Source organism: Brassica napus, chromosome C7 (assembly GCF_020379485.1).
Source record: "Brassica napus cultivar Da-Ae chromosome C7, Da-Ae, whole genome shotgun sequence".
Classification (NCBI taxonomy): Eukaryota; Viridiplantae; Streptophyta; class Magnoliopsida; order Brassicales; family Brassicaceae; genus Brassica; species Brassica napus.
Window position 1 is genome coordinate 1063431 of NC_063450.1, and position 16386 is coordinate 1079816.

At 36.9% G+C, this 16386-nt stretch overlaps 2 protein-coding genes across 7 annotated transcripts; both read left to right on the forward strand.

Annotated features, from left to right (window-relative positions):
• Positions 1–68: 68 nt before the first annotated feature.
• On the forward strand, positions 69–3063 carry LOC106357954 (transcription factor PIF1). Of its 6 annotated transcripts, none has more exons than XR_007326604.1 (8): positions 69–325; positions 409–591; positions 678–1491; positions 1667–1741; positions 1822–1887; positions 1975–2040; positions 2301–2676; positions 2757–3063. XR_007326604.1 is itself a non-coding variant. In XM_048763716.1 (8 exons), exons 2-8 carry the CDS (start codon positions 528–530, stop codon positions 2838–2840), a joined length of 1527 nt encoding a protein of 508 aa, XP_048619673.1. In that variant the 5' UTR covers positions 69–325; positions 409–527; the 3' UTR covers positions 2841–3063. The 6 variants fall into 6 exon arrangements, 5 of the variants coding, with proteins under 5 accessions (XP_048619673.1, XP_048619671.1, XP_048619675.1 ...); XM_048763716.1 differs by having other exon boundaries at positions 409–595; positions 2323–2676; XM_048763714.1 differs by having other exon boundaries at positions 2323–2676.
• Positions 3064–10311: 7248 nt separating this feature from the next.
• LOC111207467 lies at positions 10312–12784 on the forward strand. The gene is made up of 2 exons (XM_022705516.2): positions 10312–10624; positions 10935–12784. Exon 2 carries the CDS (start codon positions 11056–11058, stop codon positions 12028–12030), a length of 975 nt encoding a protein of 324 aa, XP_022561237.1. The 5' UTR covers positions 10312–10624; positions 10935–11055; the 3' UTR covers positions 12031–12784.
• The last annotated feature ends 3602 nt before the right edge of the window (positions 12785–16386 follow it).

Sequence of the window (16386 nt, forward strand, 5' to 3'; positions counted from 1 at the left end):
ACACACGTTAAATGAAATAAACAAATCCATACAAGTGGAGATTTACATTTAAGAAGGTGATATACAGTAAATGAGATACGCAGTGGAGTCACCCAAGGGGCAAAAAAAGAAACAGAGTCCAGTGGAGAAACATAAAGACAAAACACAAAATGCCCAAAATAAACTAGAAGAGAGATAGAGAGGAAGCTTATCACATTGTAAAAGCACGAACTTTGAGAAGAGCCTTCAGAGACCCTAAAGATCCCCCCTCAGAAATAAATAAAGGCTATAACTACTTTATGTTATAATACAACAGTTCCAGCAATCAATAAACCTCAGTCCAGAGGTAAGGTTTAATCTGGTGGGTGTGTGTTGATCTTCCTCTTATACCAATAATAATAATCTCATCTCTGGGTACTACTTGTCCAGTATTTTTGGGGCTTTAGGATATAAAACCAGAGAGACAGACAAGACAATCTCAAGGTTATTTGTTTCTTCAGACATAATGAACCACCACCGCCACCATTTCGTTCCTGACTTCGAGACCGATGATGATTATGTCAACGCTAACACAAACTCTTCTTCTTCAAATCTTCCTAGAAAACCCATCATGTAAGTAAGTTTTCACCTTTTAATTATTTATTTTATGTTGAGATATGTTTTTGATCTGATTATTTTGGTATCTGTGATTAATTTAGAGGTGAAGAAGAAGATGGTGATCTCATGGAGCTTCTATGGCACAACGGTCAGGTGGTTCTCCAAAATCAAAGACCAAACACCAAGAAACAACCTCTTTCTTCCTCTGCTGCTGTCAAGCTTCACAACGGAGCTCCTCCCCCGCCGTTGGATCATAATCTCTTCATCCAGGAAGACGAAATGTCCTCATGGCTTCATTATCCTCTCCGTGACGATGATTTCTGCTCAGATCTTTTCTTCCCCGCCGCGCCGTCATCTGAGAGACAGACCTCGAATCAGGTCACCGCCGCCAGGCCACCGGTACCTTCGACTGTGAGGCCGCCGGAACCGTCGTCTATGAGGCCACCGGCACCTTCCCCGGTGAGGCCACCAGCACCGTCGTCTGTGAAGCCTGCGGTACGGAACTTCATGAACTTCTCGAGGCTGAGAGGGGATTTCACCGGCGGTAACGGTAGAGGAGAATCTGGACCGTCGATTGCGAAGTCGACTGTGAGAGAATCGGCGAAAGTAAACCCTAGCGCTACACCGGCGTCGTCGGCAGCGAGGGAACCCGATCTAACACGGCGGACAGACGGCGCTGACAGTCGAGGGGCGGGTGATTTAGGATCCAAATCCGCCGTAGATGGAGGCGGAGCGTATACTGTCGGACATAATCGGAAGGGAAAGGCAGTGGTCACGACGGAGCGGACGAGTGAGAATCTCGGTGCATCGTCTTCTGTTGCGTCGAAGAGTGAAATCGAGCCACTTGAGACGATCGTGGATGAGAGGAAACGAAAGGAGAGAGAAGAAGTTGGCTCGACTGAGTGCCGGAACGAGGTGAGTCGACTAGCCCGAGTCGTCGTTATCAACTGTACACGTTTACTATCGTGCGCACAGATGGCTGCGTCGGTTTCAGCGCACAGTAGGATACAGCGCATTTTAGTGCATGGCTTCCATTTTTTTTTTTTTTTTTTTTTTTTTTTTTTGCATTTAAATTAATTTTGTTCTGCAGGAGGCTAAACAAGGACGTGGATCATCATCGACAAAGAGATCTCGTGCTGCTGAAGTTCATAATCTCTCTGAAAGGGTTTGTATTTTATTTCTTTTATAGTCTTTTTCGATTTTATTATCATTTCACATAGAATCTGAAGAATGTATGGTAAACAGAAACGGAGAGATAGGATCAACGAGAGGATGAAAGCTCTTCAAGAACTCATTCCTTGCTGCAACAAGGTCTCTTTCTTTTCATTTTCTCTCCAAGGTGTTATAACCATTCCACTTGTTGCTGACACAAAACTATATATTTTGTAATACTCTCAGTCAGATAAAGCTTCAATGCTTGATGAAGCTATTGAGTACATGAAATCTCTCCAGCTTCAAATACAGGTCTGTCCTCTAAACCACAATCTTTTCTTCATTAATAAGTTAAACCAGTTAACTGTGATCATTTGGGTTTATGGAAGTTTTGTGTCTTGGTTCTGTTTTAAGTTTGCGCGTTTACATGTGGCTTCTGCACATTCCATCTCTACTTTCAGAACTATGAATCTTATAAATTATAATCCAAATATATGATTTCTTATAACCTTTTTAAGTCTGTCTCTTGTTGAAGTCCATGAAAGTTTAAATCTTTGCCGTGAAAACTTCAGTTTATGACTGAGATTTATGCAGATGATGTCAATGGGATGTGGTATGATGCCGATGATGTACACCGGTATGCAACAGTACATGCCTCACATGGCTATGGGAATGGGAATGGGAATGGGCGTGGAGATGGGTATGAACAGGCCTCCTCCTCCTCCTCCTCCGTTCATGCCATTCCCAAATATGTTAGCTTCTCAAAGACCTTTACCTCCTCAAACTCGTATGGGCGGCTACCCTGCTGTTCAAGCTTCTGATCCATCAAGAGTATATGGACCAAACCAGCAGTTCGATCCAAACTCGAGCCAGGCTCAGTTTTCGGGTTACATGGATCCATTTCAGCAATTCCGCAGTCTCTACCCGAGCCAACCACCTCAGTTTCAGGTAACTTACCTTCACAAATGGTTGTTCCCCTGAAAAGAATGAAACTAATGCTGACATGATCTTTGTCTTTGTTCTTGAAGAATCAAGCAGCATCGTACCCAAGTTCAAGCAGGGTAAGTAGTAGCAAGGAATCCGAGGATCATGGAAACCAAACAACAAGTTGATGAGGCCCTGAGACAGATGATCTGTTTTCACAAGCAATACACAATTTTGAGAAAATTGACAGAGAGAGAGACCTAACATGTACATCGCAGTTTCATATATACATATGTATTATGTTCTTGTTGTTATTCTCTCTTCCGGATTGTATACTACTTAGAGATCTGTACATGTATCAGTTTCATATATACCCATAAATTTATTATACATACAGGTTGAAGAGGCTTAGTGAAGAGATTGCATGAGAGACTTAGGTTCAGAAAGACCCAATGATGCTGTTAAATATCTATGTTCTTTAGAAGATTTCTTTTATATTTATATTGTTTTACAGTTTTTCTAATGATTTTAGATTTATTATTTTGTTTTTAACTTTTTATAAAATAGGCAACTTTCTTTTGTCTTTGTTACGTTTGCGCTAGGTTAATTTAAGCAGAGACACTTTGTTTTTTGATCAAAGTTCGATCATCGGCTGGTATTCAACTTGAAGAAATAGTTTACAAAGTAAAGATCACATTTCTGGTGATGAAGAACGGATTCAAAAAAAGAAAAAGAAAAAGACAATAAATTTGTTGTTCAATAGGTGGTAATCCAAGAGTTGAAGATTCTTCTGCAGGCAATGAGTTGCACAACTCGTGGAACGCAACTACTTGGAGAATCAGGCTTTGATTTGAGCTTCTACATCACAAAGACCACAAGAAAGTATATATATATATATATAATATTATGTGAGAAGTGAATTTTTTATGTGTCGCTCTCACGTTAATTCTCACGATGGTTGCACTGATACCCTTAATGAATTAAAAATATATTACATTTGTGACTCGACTAATCCAACTTACATATAAAATCATAGATTTAACTACAATAAGAATATAAATTTTATAAGAATAGTAATTTATTTTATAAATATAAATTATAAGACAACTTAAAACATATTAAAAATGAAAATAAAATATTAACCAACTGTTACAATTTAGTTCTTTTGTAAAATTTATATATATGCATGAGACTTCAGAATATTATCGTTATATTAATTTATGTAATTTGAAATCAGACACTTTAGTTTATTTATTTTTATTTCATTCTAAGCACAATATATCTTAAGTTATACATAATCTTCATAAAATATATTTACATACCTAAACAACAACCACCTGAATGCAAATAAGAAATTAATCAAAATTTTAATATATAGAATAAAAGATATTACAGTTGAATTCAGAGATGCAATCCAATTTACCTAAATGATAATTAAATCGACTGTAAGAATAACAAAACCGATTAGATATAACATATATAAAATCATATGTATAATTAAAGTAATATAATATTATTATTATAAATGATGCATAAAAATTATAAATTAATTTAAAATTAAAAGTAAATAGTAATTATAGTATATCTTCTTTAGAAATATTTATATTCATGGATGAGCACGGGAAAATCACCTAGTATATATATACATGTTATGACGTTTGAGACCGTTTGGGAGGGATAAAGAAGACTCTATTGAGAGAAATTGTTCAAAAAGTGTTAAACATGAGGTAAGATTGAGAATTTGTTCGGAGGACTGGAGTTCTTTTTTGTTTGTGTTGGACCTATTTTAATTGCCGAAGTTGTGAAAAGAATTGGGCCAATGGGCCAGTCTAATCAAAACCCTTAATGGCATTATTAAGTGAGGAAAAAAAAAACTTGTCCCACATCCCCACATCGGCAAGAAGAAGCAAAGTTAATCACAATATCTATACAATCTCTCGATCAGATCTATACTATTAGAATCCCTAATAGGATTTTGCCATTAGTTTTAAAGTTATTTACAAGAGAATGTTGTTGCCTTTTTTTATTTTTTTTATAATTAATTTGCCTACCATACTTAAAAGCAATATAAATCACGTTTTTTTTCTCAATTATAGTCAAACAATATTAATAACTTTCTAACATTAGCATACAATTATATATTATGTTATTACATTTATATCTATGTTTTTCATCTTAAACATATAAAATAACTACACACATAACAAAAACCACATTATATAATTTTTAAAAAAATATACATTTATAAACTATAATATGTTATAAGATAAAATATTTCAAAAAGAGATAATTCCGCTTTGAAAGCACGGATCAAAATCTAGTTTAACCTTTTATTGCAAACACATGAGACATTTTACCTATATACAACTTTGGATGGGCCTCCAACCATTTCCATGAAACCAATAATGATAAAACCATAAGTTAATCAGACCAAGTAAGTAAAACTAGGGAGCTGGTTTTACCTACCCAAGCCTATGAACACAACACGCTAATTCAGTGTGTTAACTAACAATATTATCAAGTAATATAGTTAATCCGATGACAAAACAATAAATATATTAATCTATTTCAACATTTATATTCCAAATCTACTAAGGGTTGTAAATGGTCTTAAGATTAGCAATAATTTTTATTTTATTTTAAGATTAACATTCTAAATATTCTTGTCGGGATGTCATATTATCACCTAAACTTTAGAAACTAAAAGTCAAACCTAAACGAGTCGAGTGGGGTAAGAGTCAAGTCAACTTTCGATTCCACTCCAAGTTCGTGTCAAGTTTTCAAAAATAAATAGCTCTGACTCTATTTCATTCACTGATTGTATTTTTTTTTTGTAGAGACAAAGATTCAACAACTAACAAGGTAAGGAAGTTACAGACTCCATAGTCAATAAGTAACAAAATAACCAAAAACCCCAATGCAAGAGTTTGCAAATAGTTTCAAAACAAGCATTTTTACTTAGGTGCTACACAAAGATTTCAAAACAAGCTAATCCTTCCAAAATCTTTTAGCAACATCAAAAGATGGATCTAAGTTGATATGATTAAACAACCACTTGCACACTTGAATGAAAAGGTGAGGAAACCAGGTAGCATAATAGTCATAAAGACTCTCTTCATTGGTTCCTAAGAATACACTTGCCTTGATTGCCAAACTTGTATTGTCGTTAAAGTGTTTCAAGGCATGTCTGATGCCGATCACTAACCCATAAAGATTATAAATGGGAAAACGACCTTGCCATTTGATGTATCTATGAAAAGAATTCATCACTTGACTGTCTAGTCTTTGCAAGTAATTCTCTCCCAAAAACGTGGAACCGTTATGGTTAAATTGAAATTCGAGGTTACCATTTCTCCAATACCTCATTCTATTACCAAATCTGCCAAGAAACTCTAACTTCTTGACTGAGGGCCAAAACAAAGGATGCATAGCCACTTCAGGGGCACTCAATCTACAAGAAAACAGATAAAATTAGGTCCAAGTTACCTAATTAGTCTACTAAAACTAATGACTTACCGAAAGCCAAACATCTTAAACGGACTTAATGTAATATATTGAACTCGTAATTTGTTTATTGATTAGTTGAAACAAACGGATCCATACAAATTCAACCTTGTAAAACACTTTTAATTTAGTGAATATACAATTTTTTGCATATCCATTTTAAAAAAATATACATTTATAAACTATAATATGTTATAAGATAAAATATTTCAAAAGAGATAATTCCGCGCTTTGAAAGCGCATGTCAAAATCTAGTTTAGCCTTTTATCGCAAACACATGAGGCATTTTACCTATATACAACTTTGGATGGGCCTCCAACCATTTCCCTGATACCAATAATGATAAAACCATAAGTTAATCAGACCAAGTAAGTAAAACTAGGGAGCTGGTTTTACCTACCCAAGCCTATGAACACAACACGCTAATTCAGTGTGTTAACTAACAATATTATCAAGTAATATAGTTAATCCGATGACAAAACAATAAATATATTAATCTATTTCAACATTTATATTCCAAATCTACTAAGGGTTGTAAATGGTCTTAAGATTAGCAATAATTTTTATTTTATTTTAAGATTAACATTCTAAATATTCTTGTCGGGATGTCATATTATCACCTAAACTTTAGAAACTAAAAGTCAAACCTAAACAAGTCGAGTGGGGTACGAGTCAAGTCAACTTTCGATTCCACTCCAAGTCCGCGTCAAGTTTTCAAAAATAAATAGCTCTAACTCTATTCAATTCACTGATTGTATTTTTTTTTGTAGAGACAAAGATTCAACAACTAACAAGATAAGGAAGTTACAGACTCCATAGTCAATAAGTAACAAAATAACCAAAAAACCCAATGCAAGAGTTTGCAAATAGTTTCAAAACAAGAATTTTTACTTAGGTGCAACACAAAGATATCAAAACAAGCTAATCCTTCCAAAATCTTTTAACAACATCAAAAGATTATCGGCTAGGCGGCTGCGATGGGGGAATGAGACGGCTGGCTTGTACCTGAAACAAAGATGAACTTTTTTATGAGTTTTTATGATTTTTTATATGAAGAACAGAAAGCAAACTATATGAGAAATGATAAACTGAAGCAAATATGATTTTTATGGATTTTTAAGATTCAAAACTAAATAATATGCCAAATGAAAACAATTCAAATAAGAAGGATAGAAAGATGGCAGATGGATCCTTGTTGTTGGGCGTGTGCCTCTCTCAACAAGAACAGTGGATGGAGAATGGATTGATGATAGAATCCGGCTTGCTGGACGGATCTCTCTCTCAAGCAGAATCGATGGATGGAATGGAGTGAGGAATCACCACAAGTTTGGTGACGAAATCTTGATAAGATTCAAGGTTCTTTCTAGCCGGCTTCACACACAATACTAGAGAGAAAATGGTTTCTTTGCTGGGGCAAACTGACTCATATATTTCATAAGCTAAAAAAATACAAGGCTGCTTGTAGTGGGGATTAAATACCCCGCAGCTATGCCCTTTTAGGGGCTTGAAGCAAAAACAACATGGACTCTCTTGGACTCTAAAATCGACAAGGCCAAACAAGATGGGCCGACTCTCTTGGACACTAAGGCAAAGACTAACAAAGGCCTTGAATTATTGGACTCAAATAAAAATAAAAAGGACTAAAATTTGCCCATAAGTTTATTGAAATTAAAATAAAGAAAACCAACACAAACCAAAAACAATAAACCGGTTAGAAATCATAACTGAAATCTTACATGCTTACCTTAAATGGAATGGGGGCGGATTACTCAGAACCGGCTTGGATGGGGAAGGAGTCTGGACCGAGATCACATGTGGAAATGATTAGGCTGGTTCGGTTCTGGCCAAATGATCTGAATTGAATTGGATCGGCTTGATCTTGAACCTCTATTGGACCGGCTTGATCTTGAATCTTCAATTGGACCATCTCTTCAATCAGCAACTGGTTATGGTCGGTTTGTCCGTCTTGATCTAGGATCTGTTAGACGGCTTTGGAGAAACCTTCTCTTATGGCCTTGGCTCCACTTTGGATAGTCAGACCACGTCTAACTATGGGAACCTCTACTTGGATGGCCTCATCACACCGGAACAGGTTTCCGGCTAACCGATGGAAAAATAGCAGTGCTTTTAAAACTGGACCGACCTGATAGTTGAACCGGATTCGACCATGAACCGGTTACATAACCGGGTTGGTTCTAAAATTGATTCGACCATGAACCGATCACGTAGCCGGATTGGATCTCAAGATTATTAAACTGATAAAAACTACTTAAATTATCAAAAATCTATAAACCATCCATTTAAACATAAAACTAGTTTACATTTATAATGTTTTATGTTCGAAATTCATTTATACTTTAATTATGTATCATATTTACTAACATTACTTTTAGATTTATGTACTAAAAATATATTAAACCAGATTATTGTACCAGGTTTGACCCGGTCGAACCATATTGAACTGTGACCCAAAAATTATCCGGTTCATCTTCCGGTCCGGTTTTAAAAACACTGAAAAATAGTCAACCTCAATAATAGATTAGATTTATCGCTAATGTTCAAAGAAAAATAAGCGAAAATACAGCAGCAGAGAAAAAATCTAGGCTTAAAAGACCGGACTGGTCTATGAAATATCCTTTTTTGGTGATAGCTACATTTGAATGGTTTGTAAAGACCTTTTATGACCTCATAGAGTTTATGACTACAATGATAACGAGTTTACTTTTCATTCTGCTACATTAATTTATGTCAACAGTGTTATAATAAACTAGGATAAGACCTCTACCGTGCGCAAGGTGAATTTATATAAAAATTGTTTAAGAAATATCGTATGAAAAAATAAAATTTATATTTTTGATCGGATTAATATTTTTGGCACTTAAACAATTTTTTTTAAAAACTTTTTGTTAATTATATTATTTGTTTACTGATGAGCTGATTCTATTTTTTAAAATATTTTAGGTCAAAAAATCACTTATCGCATAAGAACCTAACGTTTAGGCCGAATAATCTCAGGCCTGCTATTTGGTTACAATTTTACTATGCCAGCTTGGTTTTATATCATGATTTAGCAATTTAAAAGTAAATTATAGTTATGAGAAGTTTACGTTCACGTGACTATCCTATCTATCTTCAATTTTTTACTCATTTTTGTGTCACTTTTTTTCATTTTGGTTATTGCTCGATATGAATACTTATTTTTGAGTTTATTCTTATTTCATTATTTTTTTTTGGCCTAAGATATAAAAAATGTTTAAGATTTAAAATTATTAAAGAGATACATACTTAGGTTAAGATTTGTGCCTTGTGCAGAATAAATATTTTATATTTATTACTTACTTTATGTTTTTTTCATATTATGAAATAATAAAATAATAATTATATATTAAATAACTAAGAAATCAGTTACTATTATGTAATAAATTGGCGTGCGCATATAAATCAAACGACCGCTCTTGTTTATTCGCAATCATTTTAGTGTAAATAAATCAAAACAATCAGTCTTATATATGGTATATGAAATATAATTAAATTTAAATGATATTAACATATATATATATATATATAGTATACTTTTAATATGAATATTTATTAAATGAGGTATCTACTCATATGATTTGATGATTATTTGCATATTTGTGTAACAAAATTTTACACCAACGATTTCTTTTTAATGCAGAATGTTTAGTGGTTTCAATAATTTATAATCATTTTAAAAAAACAATGAAGATTTCAAAATAAATATTAACTTTGCAATATATGTTCAACGCATATATCAAAATATAAGTATATATTTTCATATGATCTATAGATTAATTTAACGATATGAAATATATATATATATATATATAACATAAGCATCTATTAAAATAAAATTATTTATTCATATGATTTTATAATCATTGTATCTTATTATAGAAAAAAATTTAAACCTTGATCACAAAAGTTTATGCGAGACTTTTTACAGTTTTAGTAATTTATACTCGTTTTGAAAAATTCAAAATACAACATATACAAAAAAATCAAAATTTTTATTATATGATTAATGTAATTATGTAATTTATTTTAATAATAAATAATTAAACAAAAATGATAGAAAGTATACAGATTGTTAGCCAATCTTTATTATTTAAAATCATTAATTGTCATATATATCTTAATCAGATTAGGTAATTCCAAATAACTATATCATTTGAGAAGCTACGAAAGAGGCGACGAGAATGGTGATCTAGGGTTCGCGATGATTTCTCGAAGATGGGATCCGGGTATTATTTTGGAGATTGGGTTGGAGCGGAGAATCAACAAGATCACAAACAGGATGATTGGAAGCGGGGCTTTCATTCGTTTCATTTGAGAATCGATTTGGGTATCGACAAAGGGATTTTGGGGCGATTAAGGAAACTCAAGATTGGGTTTGAATGGAGTTTGATTCCGATTATCATCAAGACGGAATCGTGGCTACATGAAGGTAGTATTTATGATTATAATCTTTGCATGCGTCTCTTTTCCTTTCCGGAGATCAGAGGATACAATCAAAGATTTGATTCCATTGGGGAATGGTGTTTATGGTATTGTGGGATTCTGAGATTAAAGAGTATCAATTTTTGGAGATCTGGGTTTATTGGGGAATATTTTATGAGAGAAGATTTGGATAATTGGGGACAATATATAGGATTGCTATTATCGTTTCTTTGGTGCATCATTCTAATAAGACCATCATTTTCTATCTACAATAGAACTTACACGCTGAGTTTTATCGCTGTTACTATGACACATAGTCAACTGCTAGGTCACGAACATGAGGAATGGTGAAGGCACTCGCAAGAGACTGAAGATTTCGGTGGCGCATTTCGACAACTCCGCGTTGATCAAGACCTACTCCAAAACTTTGATTGGCAGATGTATGAACCCCAAGGAGCAGGATCTAAAGGCGCTTTTCACAAACCTTCCAAAGATTTGGAAATTGGAGGAAAGGGATTTGGCAAGTTTCAGTTTGACTTCAAGACGGAGGAGGACATTGATGCGGTGCTGAAGCTGCAGCCTTATCACTTTGACTATTGGATGCTTGCTCTGGCAAGGTGGCAACCAAAGCAGTCCAAAGTCTTTCCCTCGGAAATACCGTTTTGGGTTCGAATCATTGGCGTTCCGCTGGAGTTCAGAACATGGCCTACATTCGAAAGCATTGGAGAGGCTATTGGGAGAACGGTTGCGGTGGATTTGGATCATACTCGTATACTGGTGGAGATTGATGCTTTTAAGGAGCTCTGTTTTGAGACTACTGTTGATTTTAAGGGAGGAGAGTTTTATGATGGTGAAGAGGTGGCGGTTTCTCTGCGTTATGAGAAGCTTTTCGGCTATTGCAAACTATGTGGCAGTCTTTGCCACAAGGACGAGATATGTCCACTGGAGATGAAAAACTCCAAGAAGAGCCCAGAGAGAAAGCGAGAGGGTAGAGAGGGAAACAAAGGTTGGTCTGATGGGGCGAAGCATGATGATCGAGCAAGGAGTTACAAAGGCGTGGTCATCAATGGTAACACGGGTCAACAAAACAAAGAACGAGATGGAAGGGATTACTACGGGAAGGGTAAAGGCAAAATGGCTGAAGCACCAGATTCCAAATGGGTTAAGGTGGCTGAAAAGGGACATAAAAGACCATCTAATTATCATGGGAGCTACAGAGGAGAAAGTGAAGCTTCACGGTCCAAAGCCGGTCGTCGAGAAGATGGGAGAAATGGTCCTCTAGATGTGGGATCTGGTGCGCAAGATGTGCTTACTAGGGTTGCCTCAGGACAGTTAAGAGCGTATCAAGCTCCGAGTGTTACACACATGGAAGCTCGAGAAGAAGGGGAGATCAAGATCACAGAAGAGGATTAAACGATGCTACCTTCTGTAGAGTTTCAATTGGAATTGGCTAAGACGCAAGCGGAGAGAACAGATATGCGACTAGACCCTCCTGTTGAGGACAAGGAGTCACACATGGCTCGAGGTTTAAATGAGGAACAAGACGGGTTGGCTGATGATATTGATCTGGAGATGGATGCTCTTAACGCTATTTTAATGGAGACGGGTGTTGATATGGAGGCAGAGGACGAGTTTCAGACTCTATCGGAGGAGGAGGCAGAGCAAGTATCTCGAGCTCAGGAGGAGCAAACTCATTTGCAAGAGGAAGATGATCTGGTTAATGGTGAAGCTGATAACGAGAAAGGAACGGGTGGGGGGGACTTGGCGACGAGGCAAGGAAGTCGTAAGAGGCTTTTCAAGCCTACTATCAACACTGCATGAAGCACTAAGATGCGGATAGCCAATGCGCTCATCTCTCCACGCAAACGGGTTGCAGCGAAGGTAGGGTCTCGTCACGGAGACAGTAGCAAGCCACCGGAAAGTAAGGGTCCTTCAAATCCGAAACCGGCAACTTTAAAATTCTAAGTTTATGGATCAAGTGTTACTCGTTTTAAGATTAAGCAAACGGGTACTGGCTTGTGGGGAGGGGGAGGGGGCATTTTCATTCAGTATAATAAGCTTTATGAGCATTGGTGTTTTATTTGATTCTAAGAGTAGAAGGAAGCTAGTTCTTCCATTGTTTCATTGTTTTCTATCACGTATGGGAATAAAGTTGTTATTTGGGTTTCATGGTGCTTTGGTCTTTTAACGTTTCTCATACCATATTCTTGTAATGACACTATGAATTTGGTGTGGAACCATGAGAGAGTTTGGGGGTGTATAGGTATATGGATTTTCAGGCGCGATCCAATAATGTTTTTAGATTATGATCAGTGGATGGAAGAGATATATGTTAACAATGTTTGGATTGTGGATCATTATTTAATTGTGTATAAGGGTCCAGTAATTGGCTGGCAGGAATGGGAACACATTGTGAAATCATGGTTTGGAATATTAAGGATACGGAGGAGTGTCATGTGGTTTGTTCAATGGAGACTAAAGAGCTTATATTGGCTAAATATTCTACGCTTTATATGGAGATTAATATCTCAAAACCAGGGTATCAATATGGCGATTGACAAGGAATGTAATCTGAACTCATCAGATCATAAGGGTTTATTAGATCACAGTATCACTAATCCTTATTATTTTATTATTTTTACTCTTGTTTGGAGTGTAAAGCAATACAGGACAGCTATGGTATTTGTGGTAGTGGTGTTGGACATAAAATTCTTGGTACAAGAGTGGCATGAACAAATGATAGAGTCAATTGGCCTTATGATCATAGCAGTTGCATCTAAGGAGATTCCTTTTAAGGACGCTAGGGTGTGGTTTCGATCTGGGGACTTGAGAAGAAAATATAAAAACTTTGGGTGGTTTGGAATTTTTAATGTTTTTAGCTTGAAACTTATAAGATCTTGTCTGGAAACTTTTTTTTTTTTTTTGGTTATTCCTGGAGCTCATTGGTATTGGAACATAAATTGAATTTGGTATGGTTAAACAAAGAGCAAATTTTGCGGATTAGGAATCGAGGTGGGCGTTTGTTTTGGACTAAATGGTATTCTAATTGTCATCAGAATGAGGGATTAAGACAGTGTGAGCGAGATTTGTGTCGGGGTGATGTATTTTTATTCGTCGTTTTGGTATGGTGGTCGTGGGGTTTTGGAATTGTTGGTTTTTCGGGTGGCATCAAACCTGAGTCCTTACGCTCGTATGAGCAATATAAATATTTTTATATATGAAAATACTAAGTTGGAATTGCAGAGGAGTTGGAAGTTATGAGATTTGTAGAGTTCTCTTCTCTGGTTGTACGTGTGTATAAACTCCAATGCAGAAAGATGAGAGTTTACTCTAGGTGATTTAGAAAGAGAGATGGATGAGAGTGTTTATGAGAGAATAAGAGGCTTAGGAACATAGATTAAGAGACTGAGAGATTAGGAGAATAAGAGATTAGAGATTAGGGTTTCAGATTCAAGAACAAGTTTATCATTCATGAAGTGAAGAGGGGAACTCCTCCTTACTCCCTGAGGGTTACAAATCGCCACTACATAGCCTTTATATAGGGCTTACACTTTGCAATTACATAAACCCTTAATCTAATGGATAGAAATAACTTGAGATGAATGGATGGCTAGGATGGAGGGTGAGTTTGCAATATGTGCGATGTCTTGTGATTGGATGATAGATGATGGTGTCTGATTGGTTAATTCAAATCTAGTCAAGGCAAGAGCTGGCTTCTGATTGGCTGATTATAGGCTCCTATGAACCTTCCCATGTATCAGACCAGATACATGGTCCATGCTCCTTTAACTTTACAGCTCACTTTAGCTCATGACAGCCTGCCTTATCCACAAACGTCCACAAGCTGCTACAGCTCAGGTCGTCTCTCTTCTTGCTGAACCGGCGCCCTATCTTTGCACTTCTTCACTTCGGGTTGATTCGGAACAAGTACGGTCGATGGTACGGACCATCTGTCCGTACCTCGCCCTATTTTCGCACCATCACTCAACTATCTCCAAATGGTGTCTAAGTCCCTCCTGGACTTGACTCTATCTTTGCACCAGCTTCATAGTATCTTAGACTCCTCTGAAGCCCTTCTATAACACTCCTGAAGCCTATCAGACAATCTCTGGAAGACTTGCCCTATTCTTGCACAAGACCCAAACTCAACTCAACTCCTCCTTTGGCTCCATTTCTTTCTTCAAGTTAACACTCCCCCTCAAGCTTGACTCTAGGCGATCCTAAGTCAATCTTGGAACCTTGAAGAACTCTCTCATTAAAAACCTTACCAAGGAAAACCCTTTGGGACAAAACCTTGATGAGGGAAAAAGAGTAGAGCCAACAAGGCCTAGGGATTGGCCAGTGAGCTCTTGTGCCTTAGAACCAGTGTGGTTGGACACAAGAAGCTCTAGATCACGGCCTAAACAGGTGCAGCAACACTTCAAGTTTTGCGCACACTTCACCACACCTTCTTGGACTCTTTTATCGAACCGGTTTAGTGTCTCCCCCTTTCACCGAACTTCATGCCATCTTGAAAGGCTAGGAGCGACCTGATCCTCTCCATTGAGTCTCCAAGTAAGGTACCTGATATATTATTCCACAAGTGTATCAATACTTATCAAGTACGTAACTCAATCAATTCATGCTTATAGACCGTCTTAGTAAGACTAGTATTCTTTATAGATTACTAGATATGTTGCTGTCTAGTAAAACTAATATTCCTAACGGATTACTAGATATGATTGAAAATGATGAATTGAAATTGAGTACAGGAAAACATCCCTTTTGTTTTGGTGAGGAGTGACTGGACCGGCCTGAGTCTTCCCTTCTCTCGTGGCTTCTTGCCATCTCCATCAGGTAAGACATGCCTAGCTCCTTTTGCTTTGGTGAGGAGTGGCTGCTCTTCACACACCACTTGAGTCCCTCACTTGCTGAGCTTATCAGCTCCTTCTCTTATCATGCAAGCTCACCAACACTCCCCCTCAAGCTTGAGACCGAGTATAGGGAAGGTCCAAGCTTGAAGGTGAGCGCATACTAAGCTCTATGATCATTCTTGTGGGAACACCTCCATCTTCTTCAGACTTGATGCTTACAGCCCCACTTCTCCATGATCAGCTTGCAATGGTCTTGGTCTTAATTGCATCACCCTCCTGGTGATGCTCTTCCTTGCATGTCTACTGTCCTCTCTACACTCATCTGATGTGTAGGCTATGGTGACTAAACCACCATGGACAGAACCGCAAGTCACCTCTCCATTGTCACAACAATCTCTCTACCCTCTTTGGAGCAGACTGCGGACTTCTCCACAGAATGTTGGCAATAGGCTTCATCTCTCCATTTTCCCAACATCCTCTCTACCCTCTTTGGAGCAGGCTGTGGACTTCTCCACAGAATGTTGGCAATAGGCTTCATCTCTCCATTGTCACAACATCCTTTCTACCCTCTTTGGAGCAGGTTGTGGACTTCTCCACAGAATGTTGGAAATATGCTTCATCTCTCCATTGTTACAACATCCTCTCTACCCTCTTTGGAGTAGGTTGTGGACTTCTCCACAGAATGTTGGCAATAGGCTTCATCTTATCATTCTCTTGTAATGATAAGGAGGAAACATGTCTTGAACTTTGGCTCTTCAGGTTGCTCATTTGAATCCCCACCGCAAGCTTGAATTGAGTATAGGTTTAAGCTTGAAATGAGCCTCAATGAACTTCAAGACCAGGAGCACACCACCCTAACAGCTGCGCTTAAATCACTGATCCACCCTTTTGCCTTCAGCTTCAAGTACCCTCAGAT

Bases quoted from the DNA above. Each gene is read 5' to 3' on its own strand.
- LOC111207467 (XM_022705516.2), top strand. From the start codon at position 11,056: ATGTATGAACCCCAAGGAGCAGGATCTAAAGGCGCTTTTCACAAACCT.
- LOC106357954 (XM_048763714.1), top strand. From the start codon at position 485: ATGAACCACCACCGCCACCATTTCGTTCCTGACTTCGAGACCGATGAT. The intron at 2,041-2,322 runs GTCTGTCCTCTA...AGATTTATGCAG, and splicing joins CTCTCCAGCTTCAAATACAG to ATGATGTCAATGGGATGTGG. The intron at 2,677-2,756 runs GTAACTTACCTT...TTGTTCTTGAAG, and splicing joins GCCAACCACCTCAGTTTCAG to AATCAAGCAGCATCGTACCC.